The following is a 22693-nucleotide window of genomic DNA, read 5'->3' on the forward strand; positions in this document are numbered from 1 at the left end:
CCCCCCCCCCCCCCCCCCCCCCCCCCCGGGGGGTTCTGTGTTCCCCGTGGCTGGTTCCCCATCGGGGCTCCTCTGTCTTTCTCTGCACTGATTGCTCTACGGCCTACTGTGTGTTCTGGACTCGCCGCCCCGCCCCGCCCTGGCCGGGGTCCAATCCTGCTGTGGTCCGCCCTCCTGGCCACCCCTCAGCCAGCCGTCTCTCCGTAGGATTTGGCGCTGGCCTTCCTGCTCCTTGGCCACTTCAGTCTCTGTGCTGTCTCCTTGGCTCTGACTGGGCTTCAGGACAGCCGGGCTTTTGAAATACTAAACTTGTTTTTCTGCTTATTCAGTTTTTTGCTTTGTAGAAAACCTTGCCCTCTGACCTGACCCGTGGCGGGACTCTCAGTGTTTAGCCCTCTCTGGCTTTCATTTCTTCTGCTCATCCGGGATCCCATGGTGGCTTGTCACTGCGGGGTCTGTCATTGCGGACTCGAGGTCTTTTGGCCACGGCGGAGACCCGAGGTCCCGACCAGGCTAGCAGCTGGACGTCGCCTCCTCTGAGCCCAGATCTCAGGAAGCGGTTATGTCACTCTGTGGACTTGCGCCGCTGTGAAGTTAGTACCGTTTCCTGTCTCCCTCGGCGGCTTTTCCTCTCTCCTCAGCGATCTGCCCCGAAACTGCCCGGCACCCACTGCCCCTTTGCTTTTTGTGAGGCATTTTCTGAGAAAAGCACAACTTGCATTATGTGTCACGTAATGAGGACCTGGGAGGCCAAGGCGCAGGGGCCTGGGTTTGCCTCTTCTGGCTGATGAAGTTGTTTTCTGACCATCAGAGTTAACTCTCAGTCTGCATTTTAACCTCGTATGAAAAGCAATAAAAATCACTTCACACAGTACACAATGTTCTCTTCTGACACAGCCATATTTAAAATCTTGTTTCTTAAAAGAATTGTGGTATTTCGCTCCATAACTCAGTGTGCTTAGTTTTTGGTGTTTGACTTCTCAATTTTAAGCAGAAAGATGAGGAATGTAACTCCCACCCCCCCAGTTTTTTATTTTTTGGTCTAGGTTATGGTTACCACTTTAAATGTCATGCTTAAACCTCAGTTCCTCAATTTATTAGGTCGTCTCCCAGCTCCTTGTTGTGTTTGTGGTTTCTCTGTCACATCTTCAACTCTCCGCTGGTTGTGAAAACTGAGAACTCGCAGCATCTAGAATGTTCTGCCCACGCATGTACTTTGGCTGCGTCATGGTAGAGGAGGAGCTGGCCTTGGTGGTGGTGGTTTTGTTGTTTTTTTTGCACCACTCAGCTCGTGTTTCAAGCATTTGGCTTTTTAGCATTTACTCAAAATCATGCCAGGTTTTGTGCTGTTTGTGTCTCAGCTGACCTGTGTGCCCCTTCCTTCTCCTGGCGCCCGGGCGCCGCCCTCTCCTTGTCGGGGAGAGACCAGGCCTGCCTTCGCCGGGGCTCGGGGCTCGGGGCTTCTCACCGGCCGCCCGGCCTCTCCGCCCTTGTCTTCCCGGCGCTCTGGGGTTGGCCCTGCCTCTTCCTGGGCGTCACGTCCGCATCTTTCTTTGATCCCGGTTTGCTTTGGTGGTTAGGTTAAGTGACTTATTCAGAAATGGTGCCTGAACGGTGACCTGGGGGCGGTCCCTGCGTGGCTTATCCCGTCGGGACAGCCCGCCCAGAGCTTTCGGTCCGCGGCTCTCTGCCAGCCGCGCGTGCTCTAGGAGTGTTTCATTTCCCACTTGTTTGCCCTCCTTTGTCCGCCAACTTGAACTGGAAACCCCCGCCCCAGCCCTGCGTCCTCTTCCTCGGAGAGATCAGGCCCATCTGATTTCAACGTCTTTGTTTTCCCTCTTGCCTTCTTTCATCTGTCTCCTATTACTGCCTCTGTGCATAGCCTTGTGATCTCCCTGGTCAGAGTGTCGTGTTCTGCCCGAGGCAAATTTTGTCCCTGTGTGCCTGGGAGCCCAGCCCTCCAGCCCTCTGGTCGACGTCTCCTGTATTTGCAGGCTTTTACGGTGTTTGATATTTGTACGTAACCTGTATGGGTTACACGTTGTGTGTTAGGCACGTACTCTGTACGTGAGACTTGCTTACCGCACACCCCACAGTCTGATCCAGGTCAAAGCAGCCACTCCTTCCTTTCAGCCTGTATCTCTCTTTAGCTGTCACCCTCCTTCTCCCTTCCCTTCACAGCCAAGCCTTTTGACAGCCTGTCTTCGTGCATCGTTAGCGTTTTTGACCGCGCTCACGCTCCCCCAGACAGCGCCGTCTGGGCCCCGTCCCCTGTCCCCTGCTCGGCCCTCTAGAGTTGCTCATGGGTGATCTCAGCACTGACAGACCCCACGATGCTCTGTTCTGTCCTAATTCTACTTGAAACACTCAACACCAACTTTTTAAATGCCTCTAAAAAAATTTTGAGTGAGAGAGAGTGCGCGCGTGCGAGCAAGCAGGTGAGGAGAGAGAATGAGTCCCCAGCAGGCTCCGTCTCACCAGTGGGATTATGATTTGAGCCTAAATTAAGTTGCTTGGGTACACGTGGGGGGCTCAGTCGGGTAAGCATCTGACTCCAGCTCAGGTCATGATCTCAGGGTCCGTGAGTTCGAGCCCCGCGTTGGGCTCTGTGCTGACGGCTCGGAGCCTGGAGCCTGCTTGGGATGCTGTGTCTCCCTCCCTCTCTGCCCCTCCTTCACGTATGCTCTGTCTTTCCTTGTCTCTCTTTATAATAAATAAAAAATAACATAGAAAAGAGCCGACTTAACTGAGATACCGAGGCGCTCCTTCCTTTTTCTTTATTTGAGAGCGAGAGTGAGCGAGCAGGCACATGTGCATGTGAGCATGATGCCTTCTTTGCTTCTCTGATGTTCTGCCAGGTCTGCTTCCTGCCCGTTTCTCTTTGGCATCTTGGTGCCTCTTCATGTGTCCGCCCTTCAGTGTTGGTTTAATTCAGAGTTCTGTCCTTGAATTCCTGATCTTCTGATTCACAGCCATGGCCTTGTCTAGTGCCTGGAGTGAGTACCTTCTAGGTCTTGTTTCCAGACTGCTCTTCCCCCGAGTGCCGGACCCAGCACTGGCGCTCAGGTCTGTCCCACTGAGGGCTCGGACGCGGCTCGTGCCATAGGACAGCGTCTGCTCAGCGAGCGTTTGAAGGAATGAGTGTCTTGAACGTGGGAAATTGATGGCTCTCTCGTAGTCCAGCACTCAGGAGGGAACCTGGCATTTGTCTTTGTCTCCTTGTGCCACGATTTTCTTAGTTTGAGCTGAGAATTAAAGCTGGGTCCCGTAGCAATCCCGAGAGGACTAACTCGTTCTGAGCTCAGGAGGCAGGGGTCCGCATCAGCACCCCCTCTCTGTTTGTGGGGCGATTGTGGCTCCCATCATCCCCTGAGAGCGTGTGATTTTAGTCTTGAAGTAGAAATGTGTAAAAATGCAGACTTGTCTGTGCAGCTCGTGTTTTGACAAGACATCATTCCTTCTTCTCTCCGTAGGCTTTAGAATCCAAGTTAGCAGCTTGCAGGAATTTTGCAAAGGACCAAGCCTCACGAAAATCCTATGTTTCAGGGAATGTTAACTGTGGGGTGATGAACAGCAATGGCACCAAGTTCCCTCGGGTAGGACACACGTCTTTCTTTGACAAAGGGTAAGTCTCGGACCTTTTAAATGACACTGTTTGGAGTGGTAACGTTGCATAGTGTTTAGTGAGCTTATTCAGCCTCGAAAAGGAAAAATTCCGTTTGATAAGCTGACCTGAGGCGGTGTCACCCAGATCATAGGGGACCCGAAACCTGTTGTCCTCTGGTCCCCACGGAGCCCGTTGCCCGGGAGCTCTGACGCCACTTGGGAGGCGGGCCCTGCAGCGTGCGGGGCTCTGGGAGTTGACGGTGGCCGTGGCGGCGTTCTTGTCGTCAAGGTGCTTCCCGGCTCGAGACGTTTCGGCCAGTTAGTGGTGAGGGTGGCGGGGAGCGCTGTGACCCTGTGCGTGCAGACTCTGCATCTTAGATAAACGTGACCCCCCGGGGCAAATCCAGGTCAGAGGGCACATCTGTACGATGTGAAGATGGTTTTGGGGAGATTAGGAATTAAAAATATTGGCGTGGGATGGAAGTGGTAGTGGCTGCTTATTAGCACAGGAGGTTTCGGTTGGTGCCCAGGCCTAGAAGGCGTGACTGTTTCCTGTCCTCGCCCCGTTCTCGCTTCCTTCCGCTGTTCCCAGGCGCATAGAGTCTGCTGCGCGCTTTTGGGAGTCTGGGGGGCTGGGTCTTACACACCGCTCTGCGGCCCCGCACGACTCGGTGGCCCGGATCGGTCCAGGTCCGTGCGCCTCGCTGTAGCGAAGGAGACGGGCGCCGCCCCACGTTAGCTGACGGCCCGTTGGGCCCTTGGCCGGGTGGGCCGCCGCGTGACCTCCGCGGCCGGAGCCCTTGCTCCGGCCTCTGTTCTGAGTCGGAGGCCGTTCTTGTTCTGTGAAAACGACAGGGATGCAAGTCTAGAGATTTTCAGCTTTGTTGTTTTGTTTTTATTTTTTAGAGAAAATGAGAGATGGGGGAGGGGCCGGGGGGGGGGGGAGAGGGAATCCGAAGCAGGCTCCGTGTTCAGCACACAGCCTGCTGCTGGGCTTGATCCCACGAGCCTGGGATCATGACCTGAGCTGAAATCAAGAGTCAGACGGGCGGCCCTACGGATGTTCAGTTTCTTAAAGCAGCTTCCGCACTTCTGTGGCCCGTTTAGGGAGGACTGGGTTTGGCACACGGTCCCCTCTGAGCAGCTTCTTGTCCAGCTCGTGGAATGTTGCGGGTTCTTGCTCTCCTTTACGGGAGTTTTTCCTTCAAGTGTACGTATTTCCGGAAGGAGCACATTCTAGAATGGCAGCGTATAAATCAGAACCTCATTGTGACCATGGGTTTCCTCAAGGAGCATAAGTATACAATGAACTCTCCTTGGGGTTAGGGGTTTCGGGCAGCCTTGAGGAGCGCCTGTTTTCACACCATGACGGCTGTTCCTCCCAGAGGATACAGGGGAGTTCAGGGGCAGTCGTCCTGAGTGACGGAAACAGCACTTACGGATTTTTTCCAAGTCGTGAGTTTTGCAGCTTGTAGTTAACCTGCGGTAGAGTAGTTACTAGTCTGTACGTACCATCCCATCGCTGGCCTCGGACGCCCTGTGGCGTGAGAGGCGTGAAGCAGAAACGGATTGTTGAAGGGACGCCTTTGTAGGCAGCGGGTCCTTAGGACAGGAGACACTGTCCTTTCAGGCGCCCCGCCCTGGCTTCCTCTCGACCGGGACGCAGAGTGCTGGGGCGGTGTGGAGGGTCCAGGGTAACCCGGGTCCGGGCGTGGGCTCTGCGCGCGTCTGGGCGCACGTGGAGGCTTTATTTTCTGAACCGACCCCGGAGACGTGCCTCCCGAGAGAGACAGCTACAGGCGCCGTGTCGTCTTGGCCTCTGTAGTGCGTGTTTGTGATTGTACTGTTTCTGTTGAGAGTCGAACATGCTTGTTGTGGGCCTGCCTTTTCTCTAGTGCTTAGTTCACATGGGTTGTATGAACACACCAAGCACCGACCTCTTCCTGGAGTCACACTTGTCCTGCCGCCGTGTTCCTGCGCTCACCCTGGGGCTTCTGCTGGGGGGGTCCGTCCTTGCCGCTTTGCTCTGGCGCTGGCTTCCTCCGGCCTGCCTGCCTTCAGCTCTGGCCTTCCCTCCCGCTGCCCCAGAGACTCAGTGAAATCCATGATGCAGAAGGAAGGGGGGAGGCGGTAGCCCACCTCCCGGTTCCGTTTTTCAGTCTGGAGGGTTAAAGGAAAAACACCATTTCTTACACGAGAGGGGTGGTGCATAGCTTGGACTTCCAGCAGCAGCGAAAACCCCGTCTTAAAAAGCCTTTGGCCCCGGAGCCTGCCCGCCCGGCGTTCCCGAGGAGCGCGTGTGGACGCGCGTGTGCCCACCCCGGCCCACCTCGCAATCCCGAGGTGCAGTGAGGCCCCTTCGCCTGGAGCCGCGCACACCGCCTTCTCCTTCGATGCTAGTGCACGTGGTCTGAAAACGCCCTGGTCACTCGAGGGCTTCCTGGAAACCGGGGTTTATCTGGCTTGATCGCTCCGATCGCTCCTGCCGGTTTCTGGACCGTGGCCTGCTGGCCCTCCCTCCCCGGCACGGCTCCGTGTCCCCCAGCCGCCGGAGGCCCTGGGTGTTGGAACCTCTGGTGCGGCACAGCGCCTGGACTTCTCTTGAAAACGCTCCGTGGTCTGCATCGTTGTCACTCGGTCTCTGTGGCGTCACGGAGCCTGGCCCGCAGCCGGCTGCTGTCCGTGGACCCCGCACAGGTGCGCGTAGACTAGACCGAGTTGAGGGCGCTGTGAAGGTCGCACTTGTGTTGCTGTTTAATGTTTTCTCCTTTTTTTTTTATCAGGCAAGAAAAAGTCATATTTCCCACGTTGTTCATGGGTAACTGAGTTTGTTTGCTGTGCTCTTTCTCCTCCTCTCGCGGTCGGGCGTGGTGGGAGCCACGGTAACGCAGCGGTCTTACTAACTGCATGGGGCGGACTCTGCTTTAGCCGACTTGCCACCCTGAGTGAGCCCCGAGTCCCCGCCCGCGCCGGCCCAGCCGTGGTCCCGGGGCGGCTGTGACCCGCAGGCCTATGTGGTGCAGGGTCGGGGCCACGGTCCTGACGCCTGAGGTTCGGGCCAGGGGGGTCAGTGTCCCGTCAGGCCTGGCCCAGGGGTCACAGCTGATTTGACTCCATGGGGCCGGGCTCCCTCCTGTTGCCCGGAGTCCTCTTGTCTTAGGGCAGGCACCAGCGATGGTGTGCGCTCTCCGTGCTCACTCCCGTATCCCCAGGAATGCTGGAACCTTCTAGATGGACACGTGTGTGTACGGTCTATCCTCTCAGGGATGCACCTTTCAGTCCGCAGAGAGCTTGTGTGAGCGTCCGTTCATCCGGGGCCTGCAGCCCGCACCAGCTCCAGCCCCCTCCCTTCTCTCGTCCTGTGCCCGCTGCCGGGACGGATTCCGTCTCCGTGCCTTGTCTCTGTCACAGCAGAGTTCTTGCCCCTGACGACTAGCCCTGTCCGTCTTCTCACTTCTGTTGCCATTTTGCAGCTGACCTTGGTACCTGTCCTTAGGCAGATTCTGTTTTTCAACTCTCAAACCAGACTTTAGTGGGAAGACCGTGGCATTCCATAGCTTCTGGAATCTTTCTTGTGTAGGTGTTTCCCAGGGTCTCCGTCCTGGTCTCCATCCTGGTCTCCATCCCTGCCCGTTCCCTCTCCGTGGGGACGGGAAACCAGATGTGGGGGTCGGGGTGGTGCTTCCCGTAGAGCTGTTCCCCCATGGCACAGCTCTGCTGCTCCCCAGGGACCTCCACAGACGGCCTCTTGCCTCCTCCTCCCTCTCCCCCCTCCTCCCTCTCCCTCCTCCTCCTCCTTACCCCTCCTCCCTCTTCCTCCCTTTTTTTTTCTCCTTCTTCCCCTCCCCTCCCCCCATTTTACTTCCCATACCTTAAAAAATTTTTTTTAATGTTTTATTTATTTTTGATAGAGCGTGAGAGGGGGAGGGGCAGAGAGAGAGGGAGACACAGAACCGGAAGCAGGCTCCAGGCTCTGAGCTGTCAGCACAGAGCCTGACGTGGGGCTCGAACCCATGAACGTGAGATCTGACCTGAGCCAGAGTTGGAGGCTTAACCGACTGAGCTCCCAGGCACCCCTGCTTCCCACACCGTGACTCAGGTGCCTGGACAGGCCCTGGCAGACAGTTCCTCTCTGTGCTGCATCCTACTTTGAGTCAAGAATTCTCATTTCCATCCACACAGAGGAGTCACCCACCTACTGTCTTGTTTTCCCCTTGTATTCTGGATCACGCTGCTTCTCCCCTGGTTAGAGCCGGGCTGCGTTGGGAGCACCGGAGCTGTTGCCGAGGGCTGTCAGCTGCCCTCTGACCAGGCGCAGACTGGGAAGGATACCGTGGCCTGGGGCCCCAGTGACCAGTTCAGGGGGTGAGCCTAGGCTGGACTTGCGCTTGCTCAGGTCTCTTTGGTAGTGGAGCGTAGGGATGAACGTGGTGTGCTTTTAAGGCCCATCCGGCTTGAAAATGCGGGAGCTGCAGCCCTGAACCCGCACGTGGAGCCATTCCCCCGGGGCTTTTTGCATCTCCCTGGGGACCAGGTGCGGCGCCCATCGGGGCTGGCCCTGCCTGCACTCTGGGGACCGCAGTCCGAAGGCCACGTGTTTAGCGTGGAGGCCATGCGTGAGGCCTGCCTGGTTGTTGCTGAGGGTCTAGGACTAGGAAGTGGGCCCTGGGGCCCTGGGGCTGGCCGGTCCAATGACAGATGGGGCTTGTCGTGTGGAGGCCGAAGTGGCAGGCGGGGTGCGGCCCTGCTCCGAGGAGAGGCACAGGCAGATGGGGAGGGTGATGGGAAGTTTTTATAGGTCCCCGAGCCCAGGAAGGAAAGGGGAGAGCCTGGGTGTGCCCAGGGGGAGGGGGTGGTGCTGCAGGGGGCGGTCACGCCTCCCAGAGCCCCTCCTCCTGATCTTGGCCTGGGAGCACCTGGCTTGATTTCAAAGGCAGCGTCCCTGCGCTGAGGGTCCCTGCACTGAGTGTCGTTATTCGGATGTTAACACTTCTTTCAGAGGAGCTGGGCCCTTGTCATCTCTGTGCACCTGTTTCTCAGAGTTACTTCCTCATTGCATGAAACCATGAACTTCAGAGGGAACGAGTGTCTTTTTTTTTCCCTTTTTTCCCTTGAGCCTGTGTTGGAGCCCCCGACCCATCTGATGAGCAGGTGGGGGGGCAACGGTGGTGGCACGTGGGGTGCAGTGCCGGCCCGCGGTTGGCTGCACGTCGCAGATGCTAGTGGGGCGGGTCTTCTGGGAGCGTGTTCAGTGTGGAGGGGTCGAGGGGCCTGTGCTCCTTCCCTGGCTGCTTCCTGAGGCTGCGGGGCCGGGCGGGCGGGGCCGGGCACTAGAACCTTGTGGGCCCGGGCGCCTGGCTGCAGGCTCTGGGGGCTGGGTGCTCAGACCTCTGCAGGGAAGCCTCCTGTCTGGCTTTGCTTGGGAAACAATTGAACAGTTATTTTCCTCCATCTCTAGACACTCACGCACACTGCAGGAGATTGGGAAAACAATTAAAAGTATAAAGAGGAAACAAGATTTATCCACTACCCAGATGGAGGAAAAGTAACTACCGTTAAATTTTCTTTCCATACCATATATGATTTTATGTACATATGTGTATAACCCCCCCGCCCCAGCTTGTAGATGTGGCTGCATAGAAGTAATGTCTGTCTTCCTAAGAGGGGACACTGCATTTACTTATTTATTTTAAATTTTTTATGTTTATTATTGAGACAGAAACAGAGCAGAAGTAGGGGATAAGCAGAGAGAGAAAGACACACACTCAGAATCCAAAGCAGGCTCCAGGCTATGAGCTGTCAGCACAGAGCCCGACGCGGGCTCGAACCCACAGATTGTGGGATCATGACCTGAGCCAAAGTCGGGTGCTTAACCGACTGAGCCACCCAGGTGCCCCGAGAGGTGACACTTTAGAATCTAGAACGAATACTACTTACTTTTTCCCTTCCTGTCACTGAGCACACACAGGTTGGTCGCCTGCTGCTAATTCTACTCAGCGTTAATTTCACTCTGAACGTTTCCCCGTGCTGCTGAAGCCTGTGGAACGTGTTTTTATTGGCCGTACGGTATTCATCGTTTAGTTGCACCATTGTTTCCTTAGCTCCTTCCCTGTGCGCAGACACTTAGCCACAGGGGAGGAGGTGAGGGCCGTGGCCGGCAGGACGGGGTAGCCGAGGAGGGAGCACGGAGTCGCGTTGCTCTGGGCCCGCTGATTCTCAGGGCTCTGCCCGGCTGGTGCCTCCCGGGCCGCCGCCCTCCTGCTCTGGGCCGGGGAGAGGAGCATGCGCAGAGGGCATGTGCATTTCTTGTCGTGTGTCGATTGATTGTAAATGACATTCTCTCTCTCCCCCCTCCCCCCTCCCCTCCCCTCTCTGCTCTGCTCACCCCCACAGGGCAGTGAACGGCTTTGACCCGGCGCCGCCTCCTGGCCTGGGCTCCTCGCGCCCGTCGTCGGCTCCGGGTATGCTGCCTCTCAGTGTGTGAGTGCCCGGCGTCCGGGTGGGGGCCCCCGCCCTCCTCCAGCAGCCCAGGACACCCGCGCCTGGCCCCTCGGTGCCCGGGCCTGGCCCCCGCGTCTGCCCCTCCCCCGCGGCTGACAGAGAGCAGGCTGCACGCAGTGGCCGCTGGGGCCCGGCCCCAGACTCTGCGCCATGTCAATACTGGCGGTGTTCTCTCCTCGCCGCGGTGCCGTCGGTCTCACATGATTGCACTTTTGTGGGTCACAAGGTGGCCCGTCCGTGTGCTCCTCGGTCACTGGATGCAGAAGTGCCCGTCGCCACGCCTGCCCCGCACCCCACCCAGCTGTATGGATAGGCTTTAGTTGTGTTTAAGACCTTGCAGACCTTCTCGAGGTTCTCCCCCAGACCAGGCCCACACGTGCCCCCCCTCGCCCAGCCCCTGCCCACGCTTCCTCCGTGCTCACGATCATGTCCTCCAGCTCCGCGTCCCGCCGCGTGGCCTGCTGCTGGCTGAGGGCCAGGAAGGTCCCGAGTTAGGGAGCATTCTCTGCACCTTCTGGTTTGACTTTCGCGGTTGCCCTCCCGCAGACGGCCTCCCGGGGCGGGCCGCCTCCCCACGTGCCCCAGGCCCGGCGGCTGCGGGTCCTTCGGTTACGGGACATCTTTCCGAGCGTTTTGTTTCGTCCTCCGAGGGCCCGACGGGGGCCGGTGGCGGGCTGCCGTGCGGGGTCGCTCTGGCCATCCTTTGATTACTCTCATGCTGCATTTACTGTTTACATTTGTTTTCTTGTACATAGGTTTGTAAACATTATTGCCTAAGATATTTGTATATAACTTGGGCTTTGTAGCTTTTATTTATTCGGGATTCATACGGCATGTTAGTACTTACGAGGGTGTCCTCCTCCGGGCAGCTGTGTGGGGTCATCATGTGGTTACAAGAAAATACTTCCCCCCAAAAAAATCTTTTAATGTGGAAACAATAAATTTCACAGAAAAAAACCCCCCAAGACGGACTGAGGTTGCTTTATTGGGTCTCTGCCGGCCCGGGAGAGCAGACCGGAGGTGCAGAGGCAGGTTCGGGAACGTCCCTTGGGCTGTGACAGGGGATGTGCGGGCAGGGGGCTGCCGTGGCCGGGGGCAGGGCTGGCGGAGCGGGAAGCCGGGCGGCCTCCCGAGGAGGTGTTGAACGCACGCATTCCAGGCTGGCTCTTGGTGCCGGTTTCTGCTCGTAGCTGTGCTTTCTAGGAGTCTCCAGGACGGCCCGGGCTGCACGTGGCCGTCGGGGAGGAGGGCGGGGGTGGCGGGTCCAGGAGCCGGCCCTCCGGGTGTGCTGGTCTCAGGACACGGGCCGTGTTCTGGGCCTGGAGGTCACTGGGCTCCTCTCTCATCCTTCGGGTTGACGTTGGCAAGTGAGAGAAGGTGCCGGATGCCTGGGAGCCAAGACACACAGTGAGCGGGCCTGAGGGGCCCGGAGACTGGGGGCCTGTCCGCCTGTCCGCTTCTGAGCCCTGATGCTTGTAGTGACGAGCGGAAACCAACGGGGTCGCTCGTAGCCTTAAACCGTAAGGGAATGAGCAGCGCATCCAGTGTGTAAGTGAATGAGAGACGTGACTAAGTCCAAACGTCTGCAGAACTTTCTTCTGCTGGCGCGCGGGCGGGCGCCGGGCCCCTCGGGTGCCGGGCCGCGTGTGCTGGCCGAGCGGCTGCAAGGAGAACCCGTCTCCACTCTCGGCCGCCTCCCACCTGCCCCGCAAGGACCTCCCGAGCTCTGTATTCATACAGGAGCCCCAGACGGAAACTGAGGCAGAGCCCATGCGGTTAAGGCAAGGACGAGTCCCCGAGCCCCAAATCCTGGCCCCTGGCTGCTCTCAGTTCCCCTGGGATTACCCCCCCACACCGCAGGTCTGTGATGGCGGGCGGTGGGGGGGGGGTGCGGCAGGAGGCACCGGCTCTGGGAGCCCCCGTGTCTGTCATTCACCGGATGCCGCCATCTCTTTGGGTCCAGGAGGGCGCGGCCGGGTCCGTGAAGGGGCAGCCATAAGCTGCAGGCTTCAGGAGACCCTGTGTTTTGGGGTGTATTGTAGGTGCCGTGGCCCCTGGCATAGGAGCCCCGAGGGCGGCCGCTGACTTCTGGTCTCGTCCTCCGCCTTCGTTTGGATCGTTTGGTTCAAGAGGCTACTTTGTACTTGCGCAGATAGCACAAGATGTCACTCAGGAACCGTGAGATCATGACCCGAGCTGAAGTTGGACCCTTAACCGACTGAGCCCCCCAGGCGCCCCGTCTCACAGACCCTTGGCCCATCCAGCTGCAGACCGCCGCCAGCCGCCCCTCAGTGTGCCTCTTGCTAGGCCTGCCGATGACCCGCGCGGCCCTGCTCTCAGGAGCCCCACAGAGTCGAGCTCTCCTGCGCTGGGTCCCCCCAGGTGGCGACAAGCAGCCTCATCGCCCGTTCCCACCCCTTGCCCCCCAGATGCCTTCCTGCAGGAGGGTGGGGGCCAGTGTCGCGCTTCCTCCCAGCCCAGATGGCCTGCAACCGCACCCCGTCACCGTCACGTCACCGCGGCTAAGGGCAGAGGCGGCCGCGGGACGCTGGTCTGGGGAGGACGGAAGGAGACACGCGGCCCCGGAGCCGGAAGCGCTGGCTCCTCCCCCGCCCACCGGAGGGAAGGGGGCCCAGCGCGCCGCTCGGGCACGGAACAGCCAGGCCCGGAAGGCGGCTCGGGGCCGCTCTGCCGTGCGCCCCGCTCTCGCAGACGTGGCGGCTTGCGGGCGGCCTCGCTGTTTTGGGCGTCAGCGGATGAGCTGGCTTTGGGTGCTTGGAAAGGACGACGTGCTGTGGGGGCTCCTGCAAGCTCGGTGTCCCGGGGCTGCGGGTCGGCGAGAATCGCAGGAGACCCTGCACGGGATTTGCTAGATCAAATGACAGCAGGACGTGCAGGGCCCTGCCCGGCCCTCCGGGCCGGCACGGGACACGGCTTCTGGCGAACACTCGGGGTGCAGGCGGGTCCCTCCCAGAGTGACTCGGCGCTGCTCTCCACTCCGGCTTCTCTCTCTGTCCCGGGACCCCCCCTCTCCACTTGCTCAACTTTCCGGCCTGTGGCCTGTTCCCACGCGGGGTGGCCTGTCTCAGCCCGGGGGTTTTCTTTTCTCTTTCTTCTTTCCTGAGATGGTCAGGTTCTGCCTGGACAGCGTGTGGTGTTTCTGGGAGTGTGATGACCGTGAGCCCTTTTCTTCCCCAGCCTCGACATCAGCCATCTCCGTGTCCCGGCCACACTGGCTTCGGGAGGGAAGGGCCCCCAGTCAGTCAGACCCAGAGCCACGGGGAGGGCTGGCCGGGGGGAGGTTTCCGGGGATGGGGAGAATGGGGGACAGTAAGGAAGTGTGACAGGGCAGGGTTTCAGAAGCACACCCTCAAGCCGGCCAGGCCAGGATCAGGTCTGCGATCCCCACAAAAGCAAATTCAAATAAGCCCCGGACCATCTGCATCAAAGCGGGAAGCAGCAGGCGCTCCCTGGATCCGGCCCCCCGTCTCCGTCATGGCCCCGCGAGACTGCCGGTGGAGGGTGGTGGCTGAGTGTCTGCCGCGCGGACCTGCTCCCAGCGACCCTGTCCCCGGCCTCGGCTCCTCACAGTGCAGGGCGGCGGCTTGTTCGGTGAGGGCGCGTCCTTCTGGTTAGCATCTTTGTGGAATCAGGAACGGGACTGGTCCACGCGGGTGACGCGTCCCGGTTGTGCGGGCGCAGGACGGCTGCGCAGTCAGGGAACGCCTGGCCGTGACCCCCCGTTAGATCAGCCAACAGAGACGGGTTCCTAGTTCTTGAGAAAAGCCTCGATCCCAGAGACGCCTGGGTAGGATTCTGGACACGAGGGTGAGGACACAGCGACACGTGGCACTGCGCTCCTGCTCTGGTGTGGTCGTGGCGCGGGACCCCCCCCCCCCCCACGGCCACGCAGCCGGGCCGGAGGATATCACGGAATTAAACAGATTCCACATTCTCCATGGGATTGTGTTCCCTATGGGTCCATGTCAGCCTAAGTGGCCTGCACTGGAGGCTGCCCTTGGATCTCACCCCTGAATCCTCCCCAAAGCCTTAACGGAAGTTTTCATGTTCATTTTTAAGAGCGAGAGAGGCAGAGAGGGAGGCGCAGTATCTGAAGCAGGCTCCAGGCTCTGAGCTGTCAGCAGAGCCCGATGCAGGGCTTGAACCCCCAAACTGTGAGATAAGGACCTGTCATGACCCGAGCTGAAGTCGGGCTGCTTAACTGAGCCCCCCAGGCGCCCCACCCAGAGCACTTTCCATGTGCTTCCTTCCTGAAGGTGTGAGTCTGAAACCTCTTAAAGTGAGTAGTGGTTGGCGACCCCCCTGAAGGATCCGTCTCGCAGCCCTAAACTGCCCCCTCCTCCACGAAGCGCTGCGTCTCCAGCCCCCGCGGCCCTTGCCTTCCGCCATGTGGCCACCGCTGGGGCCAGAGTGCAGGCAGGACCTGCGGCCTCGACTAGTCCGTCAGCCGCCGGGCGCCTCTGAGTCCGCGGGGCCCCCGGCCTCGCCCTGCGTGGGGGGCGCAGCAAGAACAGAAGATGAAGACAGATGCCGTTCACAGGATTATTCTCATTTATTGAGGTCTGTTTTATTCTCAACGGGTGCTTTTTCCTCCAAGTAAACAGAGCAGGCGTAAATATCTATAATGAATAAATTTATTGTCTTACAAAAATCATTGTCTAGAAATATGGGAATACAAGAAAAAAGATTCTTTGCAGTCAGGTGTCTGGTGGCCGACAGCTCGCACAATCCGTCAGGGGGGACCGAGGCTTCCAAACCCACACGACAAACTTCCTAACAGATGTTAAAGCTTTTAACCCAAACGGTTGGTGTTTTCTAGCACGTCGCAGAGGCTCAAGGATGTGGGAGTAACACTGATTTGTTGTCACTGAATGTTTATGCCGCTTCGACTAGAGGTACATGATATGAAGCACAAACTCGTACGTTAAGTTGTTACAGAGGCAAGTAATGGATTTAACGTGGTCTTAGTGCTGCAGTGTCTAAGGCACTTTCTGTAATGTCCGTTTGCTTAACTACCGACCAGAAACAATGCTGAGTGTTCGCTGTAACACTGTCCGAGGGAGGGAGGAGGAGCCAGGAAAAGGATTCACGTCCGCGGGCAGCTCAACATCCAGGCGGATGGCGTCGGTCCCCGGGGCTCGCTGAAGCCTCCTCGACACACTGGGAGGACGTCTGGGACACAGGACTGCGGTTTCCATTTTGGGCTCAAAGCGGCGGCTGAAGCTGCAGAGGTCGGCATGCGAGCCTGGGGGTGCGGGGCGGGGGGCCACCCGCGGCCTCAGGGCCACTGTCCTCTCTACGCACAGAGCAGCCCTGGCCGGGACCGTTCACAGGGACAGCTGTGGCGACATCAAGTCACGGTGACCCCAGACGGACGCCGCCTCCCCCGGTGCGACCCGCCCCCCTCGTCCGTCTGAGGCCCCTTCACAGTTTGCTCGCGGAGCTCGAGCCGACCGTCATTCGGAGGAAATACGTGAGTGCCGCGCACGGTGCACAAGGTTCTGAGACGGGACGTGGCGGAGCAGCCGGGGCCGCGTGAACGCCGGACGGAGCTGCCTGCCTGCCGGCAGCGAGCGTGCAGGGCGGCCGGGCGGGGGCCACCGGGGCCGGGGCTTTGTCTGGAAAACGACTTCTCTTCTTGCCGTGGATCATAACACGGCCTCGCGATGGCTACACGGGAAGCAGAGGTGACGAGGGGCCGTTGGTCGGAGAGGTGGCCGTTCTGGGCACGTGGATATAGAAAAAGGGGCGCAGGATACAGCACGTGGAGGCCGGGGAGCCTTAAGACACAGTTGATCTTCCAGGAAGGAATCCCTGCGGCGCCGGCTTCCTCAAGGGCCGACCCCCCCGGGGCCCTACTCGCACGGGGGCGGCTGCGCCTCGTTGACGTCACTGGTCTTGCTCTCCGTGTCGTCGTCCGACAGCTCCAGCGAGGCCCCTTCGATGTGCAGCTGGCGGCGGCCGGAGCGGCTGGAGGAGAAGCTGATGGGGCCGCCCCGCCTGGAGGGGACAGAGCAGACACGGCTGTCCAGCCCTCCCGCCTGCGCCCCTGCCTGCGGACGCCCCGTGCCCCGCCAGTCAGCAGGGGTCCCCGGAGGCTGGGCGGCAGTCGTGACGGAGACAGGATGGTAGAGAGCCGGAGGCAGGGTTCCGCCTGCTGGCCAAGCGGCGGCATTCCTACAGCCTCTGGGCACGCTGAGATTTGGCTTTGTGACAGCCCCGTGTGCACACGTGGCCGTCACCTGCTGTGCAGAGAGCAGTGCAGACCGTGTGGCCGCCGTGTTCCGGGGCAGAGTCAGGCCTCGGTGCGGGTCAGATCCCGGGGGAGGGGTGGGGGGCGAGGGTGATGGCACCAGGGCGCCCGCAAGGAGCTCCTCCCCGGGGCCCCCTCGCCATGAAGGACGTCAGGACAGGGACGGATAGCGGACCCGGCCCTCCAGCTTCGCGCTGGGGATTAGTGCGTTCACGAGGCGGGGGGGGGGGGGGGGGGGGGGGGGGGGGGGGGGGGGGGGGGGGGGGGGGGGGGGGGGGGGGGGGGGGGGGGGGGGGGCGGCGCGGTGGGGGACCTGTGTCCCGGGGAGGGGGGACGGGCGCTGCAGGCCGTTAGGCGCCGCTCACCTCAGCCGGTTCTTCAGCGTGCTGACCTCGCGGCTCAGGCCCTCGTTGGCCTCCGTGGCGTCGTCCAGTTCCCGCTGGAGCTTGCGCCGGGACGCGTTGGCGCGCGTCGCCTCCTCCTCCGCCTCCTCCAGCTGCCGTTTCAGCTGCTTCATCCTGGCGTTGGCCTTCTCCATCTGGGGGCGGAGCGCGCGTGAGCCCCCCCCGGGGTTCCGCTGCGCACCCCCTCCCGCTGCGGAGCGTCTGGCACGGCTCCCACCCCGCGTGCGCGCGTGCGTGCTGCTCTAAGCTCCCGGTCAGCTGCGGTCCTGAGCAAACCAGGGTCCGCCAAGGAAAGCGTGTGCCGAAGGAGACTTAAGACATGTAAGATCCTATTGTCCCTCCTATTTTCCCTAGAAAGGACACGGCTCGGTGTCTTGGCAGGAGTGCCCTGTGGGAGCGCAGGGAGGAGTCCCTGGTCCCGCAGAGGACGAGGGCCAGCGTCGTGGACCGTTTCCAGCTCCTTTCAACGGGGTTTTGGATGTTACATTTGCTGTCAAGGGCAAAGCCACTCCGGAAGAGGGGACACCAGAACTGTGACGCAGACACGCGCCAGGGCCTCGCGGGTGCGGCCCTCACCCTCCCAGAACTGCCCTCGGTGTCGCTAGGCCCTGAGGTGGGAAGGAGGACTCCAGTGGAGCGCACCTTCCCTGCCCGAGTCTGCGGTGACAAGTCTCTCCCAGCAGAGTGGGGGGACAGGAGGGCTCCCGGGCAGCAGCCGGAGCGGACGCAGGGCCCCTGTGCCCACCCTGCGTCCAGCCAGTGCCCTGCCGGCCGTGCCCGGGAGCTGCTCTGGGCCTTCGGGGAGGCCAGCACACGTCGGTGACGTTTTCTCGGCCTCGCCAGTCAGCCGCTAGCGCCGGGCCCGCCTGGCACCCGTGTCCCCGCCGATGCGGTTGAGCCGGGAGACGCCCCCTCACCTGTTCCTTGTACTGATCCGCGTGCCGGCGCTCGTCCTCCACCTGCATGAAGATCTCCTTCAGCTTCTTCTCCGTGCGCCGGACCAGCTTGTTGGCGGCCGCCCGTTCCCTGCTCAGGTGACCAACGCGTTAGTGTTTGCAGCTCTGGAAACGGTAGCTGAATGGGGGGGGTGTTTCTAACGCGGTGGGACAGGACCCAGCTGGACTTCCCAGGGACTGGCCACAATGATGTCATAATCAGCCTCTCCCCTCCGGCTGGAGCAGGGCGTCCCGTGTTCTCAGGGCACCAAGCAGAAACGTGCTTTCCTTGCGGTCACTTTAGTGACCTCCTGAAGATCAACCTGCTACGTAAACTGAATCCAGGCTTTCTGAGGACACAGAGCCTTGGTTACTGTAACTACCTATTTGGTCTGGAAAACAAAACTAACCAAGACCCGACTGATGAAGTGACCATTTCAGTTTAAAACTCACGGGCTACGTGCCGAGACGCTCGGGCTAGTGCAGCTCTGACAGCCTCTGGCCAGAGCCGCGCTGGCCCCCAAGCCTCTGGCCAGGCCCACGCGGGCCCTGATGCAGGAGGGGCCGAGAACGTCGTGCGGGAAAGGGCAAGCCACGCGAGTGACGGCAGCCGCCACCCGCCCTGGATCTGGATGCAGTGGAGTCTGGGTGCCTCTGGCACAGGTCACCACCAGCGGCTGACCCCACTCTCGCTGGGGTGACGGGTGGCCCTGGGCCACTGGAGGCTCCACAGGGCGGGGCGGGTGGTGGTTCTGCCCTCGGCTCCCAGGCTCGCCTGGAGCCCGGGGAGCAGCGGATGTTAGGGCAGCACCCCCCCAGCCTCTTACTTGGCTTCCTGCTCCAGCTGCTCCTCCAGCTGCCCGATCTTGGCTTCCAGGGCAGAGATGGTGGCCTTGAACTTGGACTTGACGGTGCCCTCCAGCTCCTGCAGCTTGGCCTTGAGCTCCTTGTTCTGCCGCTCTAGCTGCTGGCGCGCGTTGTCACTCTTCTGGGCGGCGCTGCGCTCGGCTGCCAGCTCTGCGTTCAGCGTGTCCACCTGAGGGGAGGGGGCTGGGTGAGTCGCCGTGCCGCGGGGGTGGCGCGGCCCTTCCCTGCCGGGCGGCGGCCACCTGCAGCGTGGTCTTGCGGAAGCGGTCGTTGAGCAGCTCCGTGTTGCTCTGCTCCTCCTCCAGCTCCTCCTCCAGCTGCGCAATCCGCGCCTCCAGCCGCCGCTTCTCGTCCAGCAGCGCCGACCTGGGCAGGGGCAGGGCGGGGAGAGCTCAGAACCGGGTCTGCGCCCGACCAGGGGGAGCTCACTCCCTGCCACAGAGCCCCCCTGGAGAGCCGGCAGCCTTCTAGACTTTTCTCCCTTCCCTGCATCTGTCCCCAAGCCCTGGTGCTGACACTTCCTAACCTGCCACCCCCGCCCAGGCGCCATCCCTTCTCGCTGCACCCCTGCTGCCTGTCTGTCCTCTGCACACGGCAGCCGAGACCTGCCTCCGGAGCGTTCCTGGCACTCCCTACCCTGGGCTCCGCTAGAAAAGGCCCACGAGGACTCCTCAGGACGGGAGTTAGGCGGAGAAAGCATCTTATTTGAATGCATTTCTCAGGAAGTCCTCCTTTGTTCCAGAGGAAGGGACATGGTAAGGCAGCTGCTCCCCACACCTAACGACTCTGGAAGGGAGGCCTACGCTGCCGGCGGCGCGGGGTACGGACGCGGGGCCCTAGCTCCAAGGGTCCGTCTTCGCTCCTGCAGGGGGGAGGGGGCGGGGGGGGCAGCACCAAGGTGGGTTGGAGGCTCAGCAACTTGTGCTCCTCTGTGCGGACTCCGAGCAGGGGCGCAGATGGGCTGCTCACACCCGCTGCCGCAGACTCACTTGCCAGAGGCGCTGTTGGCAATCTCGTCGGCCAGCTCGTCTCGCTCCTGCTCGGCGTGGCGGCGCGCGCGCTCCGAGGAGGCCAGTTCCTGGGGGCGAGCACAGCAGGGTTTGAGGACCAGCTGGGGGGTGCGCTGTCAACATCCTGATGCAGAGCGGTCCCTGGGAGGGCGCTGCTGCCATCGCCAGCGTAAGGGATGGCTGTGGGCCCGCCTCCTTAGAAAGCGGGTGTCTTAACCCTCAACTCAGCATGGATCCTAGACAGACCGGAACTATCTCAGCTCCTGGTCTCGAAGGTTCGGCCACCAATCGGGCAGCACAGTGTGCAGGTCCTACCCGAGACGCGGGTGTGCAGGGGGAGGACCACAGCTCAGCTCCCGTGGGGATGCGCTGAGTGGGAGCCCGAGGGCTCGTGCGAAGTTTCTCGAGGAGGCGGCTCTCTGGGAACCGGGCGGGGCCTCTGGAGGAGCCGCTACCTGGCGCAGCTTTCCCACAAGTCTCTGTGGAAGAGGCTTTGCCGCGGCGAGCAGCCAGGGTGCGTTTCCTACCCCAGGTGGAAGACGGAAACCCTCGCCTCAGGACTGGAGAGCTGCACCACTTCCCTCAGCGCACTGGTGAGGGGACTCGCCAAGTCCCAAGGCCGGGCGACAGCCACGACTCCGGGTTCTCACTCTTCCCACCAGCTCGCTCTTCCTAAAAATGCCATGTTTGGCAAAAAGCATAGCTTCAAAGATGCCCATGGAGCAGGGGCTGCAGAAAAAAGAGTGTGCTCGTGCATCTGGTGTGTGCGTTCACCTCTTACACTAGCGCATGCGGTGTAGACGGAAGGCCCAGGTCCGCCGCACACCGTCCTAGCCTGTGGGCTGGGGCGCACCCAGCAGGGCGGGCAGAGCCGAGGGCCTCTGATCAACAAACACCGTGGGAGCATGAGCTCTATCCCCCGGCCTCTGGGGCCCAGCAAGGGGCCCTCCCTGTCCCCTGGCCAGGGGACCCATGGGAGAAAGGGGAGGAGCCGGAGAGAAGGGCAGGGCTAGCTCTGCAGCGGGGTCGCTTCTCCCGTCTAAGGTCTGAAATAAACACTGGTGAAGAGGCCGGGAATGCGCTTGGGAACTGGAGGGTCACACGTGGGGGCCTCTGGGAGCCCCCCCCCCCCCGCCAAAGTGGAGCATCTTCAAGACTGACCACGTTCTAGACCCTGTAGCCGCTCTAGTCTCCATAATTCTGTAGCCACAGTGTGAGAAAATAGAAATCAGTTGAAAAAAAAAATCCACACTTCTAAGTTGTTCCCCATCATTGAAATGGGGAAAATGTGGAATTAAATGGTGACAAGAGCACAGATTTCTGAGGACACAGTGAAGACAGGACTTTGAGGGGAATGTGCAGTGTTCTGGGTGCAGAGCCGGACGAGAAAAAATGGAAAATTAATGTGTGTGACTCAAGAAAGAAAAAAAGGAAAAATCCGAAGGAAAGAAAGACCCGAGCCAAAACCAGTGCAACAGAAAACAAGGAAGGATCCAAACCAAGAGCTGCCTCTCCCAGGGACCGAGGGTCTGCTTGGCGCGCACTCACTCAACTTTTAGTCCCTTCCCCACGCCCGGCACCCTGCTCCCCATTCAGTGTCTGTGGGGACAAGGACCCCGTCACTCCAGGGGTCCGGACTGGGAGTGCTTTCACATTCCCTGGGAACTGCGCATCTCTCTCCCAGGCTGCAGTACGTCTGGGCCACTCACACAGACACGTGTGGCCATATCGTGTATGGGGGTCGCCGCTCCATAAAGCTGGTCACGTGTGTCTACTGCGCGTGTGACCCCCCCCTTCAGTGCCTCTTCAGGAGAATCAGATAAAGAACTGATCGTAAGACGGGTCATGGGGATTCAGTGAGGCCGGTCTTCCCTCTCACGTAGCCCGTGCACGGCGCTTGTGTGTAACCCCGGGCGGTCTTGGTCCCGAGGCTTACCGACACCAAGTCAGCACCGCTGCCTTTTACACCCGTGGAACAGGCCTGGAAAGTCGCTTGAAAAATGACTAACCGGCCCGTTGGCGGTCAGCCAGGTACAGGAATATACAGGAGCAGCATCGAAACGGGCCTGCGCTCTGCTGGCCCAGGACCACCTCAGGGGGAAATGGACGGTGAAGCCACACCAGGCTACGCAGATCCCAACATTCCCTTGATCTTGGAGAAATTCCGAGGGCAAACATTTTTTGAACAAACGGATCAAGAAGTAAACCAACCTCCTGCAATTGAAGGATCTCTGCTTCTAGGCTCTTCAGTCTCTTTTCACTCTCTTTGGATTGGGCGAAAGTCTCGTCCCGGGCCGCACGAGCTTCTTCTAGCTCCCGTTGGTAATCCTTCATCTGAGCCTGAGATTAAGTAGGAAGAAGGCTTTAGAGAACTTTTCACTCTTTCCGGATTATAAAAGTCCATGTACGGTCACCGGAGATAGGAGGAGAATGTGGCGGGGCCTGGTGGCTAAGCGTCGACTCCTGATTTTGGCTCAGGTCATGCATGGTCCCAGGGTGATGGGATCGAGCCCCAAGCTGGGTTCCTCCCAGGGCGTGGAGCCCACTTGGGATTCGGTCTGCCTTTGCACCTCCCCTGATCGTGTGTGCGCGTTCTCAAAAAAAAAAAAAGTGTATGCCAGTGAGAAAGGTATCACAAAAAAACACTGAAAACAATATCCCTTATGAAAATAAATGCAAAAATCAAATAGTGGCAAACTGAATCCATCAGTGTGTATAATCCAAAAGAATTATACACCATTATATCCCAGCATCCACCTGGGATTCACCTGAGGGATGCAAGGTTCATTTGAAAACCGTCGTAGGATCATCTCCGAAAATGCAAAAGAAGCGCTTGGCAAAACTTACTGCCATCTTATTATAAAAACAACTCAACAAAATGAATAGGAGACCCGTCAACTCTGATAAAGGCCATCAATAAGGAACCAGCCGCGGATACGCTGAATGAAGAGACGCCGCTCTCCCGCTTGTGTTGAACCCTGTGGCAGAGATTCTAGTCTAAGCAGTTAGGCCAAGACAAAAACAAACCAAAAAAGACATCCTGGTTAAAAGGAAACAAGAAAAACCTAGCTTGATTTGCTGATCATGTGATCCTGT

The 22693-nt window shown here is 59.9% G+C and overlaps 2 protein-coding genes across 7 annotated transcripts in view; one reads left to right on the forward strand and one right to left on the reverse strand.

Annotated features, from left to right (window-relative positions):
- The window catches only part of NDEL1 (nudE neurodevelopment protein 1 like 1), a 19326-nt gene extending 8254 nt beyond the window's left edge, over positions 1-11072 (forward strand). The window contains exons 6-7 of the mRNA XM_029928815.1: positions 3474-3625; positions 10000-11072. Of these exons, the coding sequence (XP_029784675.1) occupies positions 3474-3625; positions 10000-10090 (243 nt within the window). The 3' untranslated portion in view covers positions 10091-11072. The remainder of the gene's footprint in view (positions 1-3473; positions 3626-9999) is intronic.
- A 3589-nt stretch (positions 11073-14661) lies between these two features.
- Positions 14662-22693, reverse strand: part of MYH10 (myosin heavy chain 10) — a 114651-nt gene continuing 106619 nt past the window's right edge. For all 6 annotated transcript variants that reach the window (XM_029929161.1, XM_029929158.1, XM_029929160.1 and 3 more), the window contains 7 exons: positions 21809-21937; positions 19577-19665; positions 18830-18953; positions 18548-18756; positions 17703-17811; positions 16747-16919; positions 14662-16128 (listed from right to left, as the gene is read on the reverse strand). In XM_029929161.1, the coding sequence (XP_029785021.1) occupies positions 15984-16128; positions 16747-16919; positions 17703-17811; positions 18548-18756; positions 18830-18953; positions 19577-19665; positions 21809-21937 (978 nt within the window). In that variant the 3' untranslated portion in view covers positions 14662-15983. The remainder of the gene's footprint in view (positions 16129-16746; positions 16920-17702; positions 17812-18547; positions 18757-18829; positions 18954-19576; positions 19666-21808; positions 21938-22693) is intronic.

The sequence above is a fragment of the Suricata suricatta genome, chromosome 17 (assembly GCF_006229205.1).
Source record: "Suricata suricatta isolate VVHF042 chromosome 17, meerkat_22Aug2017_6uvM2_HiC, whole genome shotgun sequence".
Classification (NCBI taxonomy): Eukaryota; Metazoa; Chordata; class Mammalia; order Carnivora; family Herpestidae; genus Suricata; species Suricata suricatta.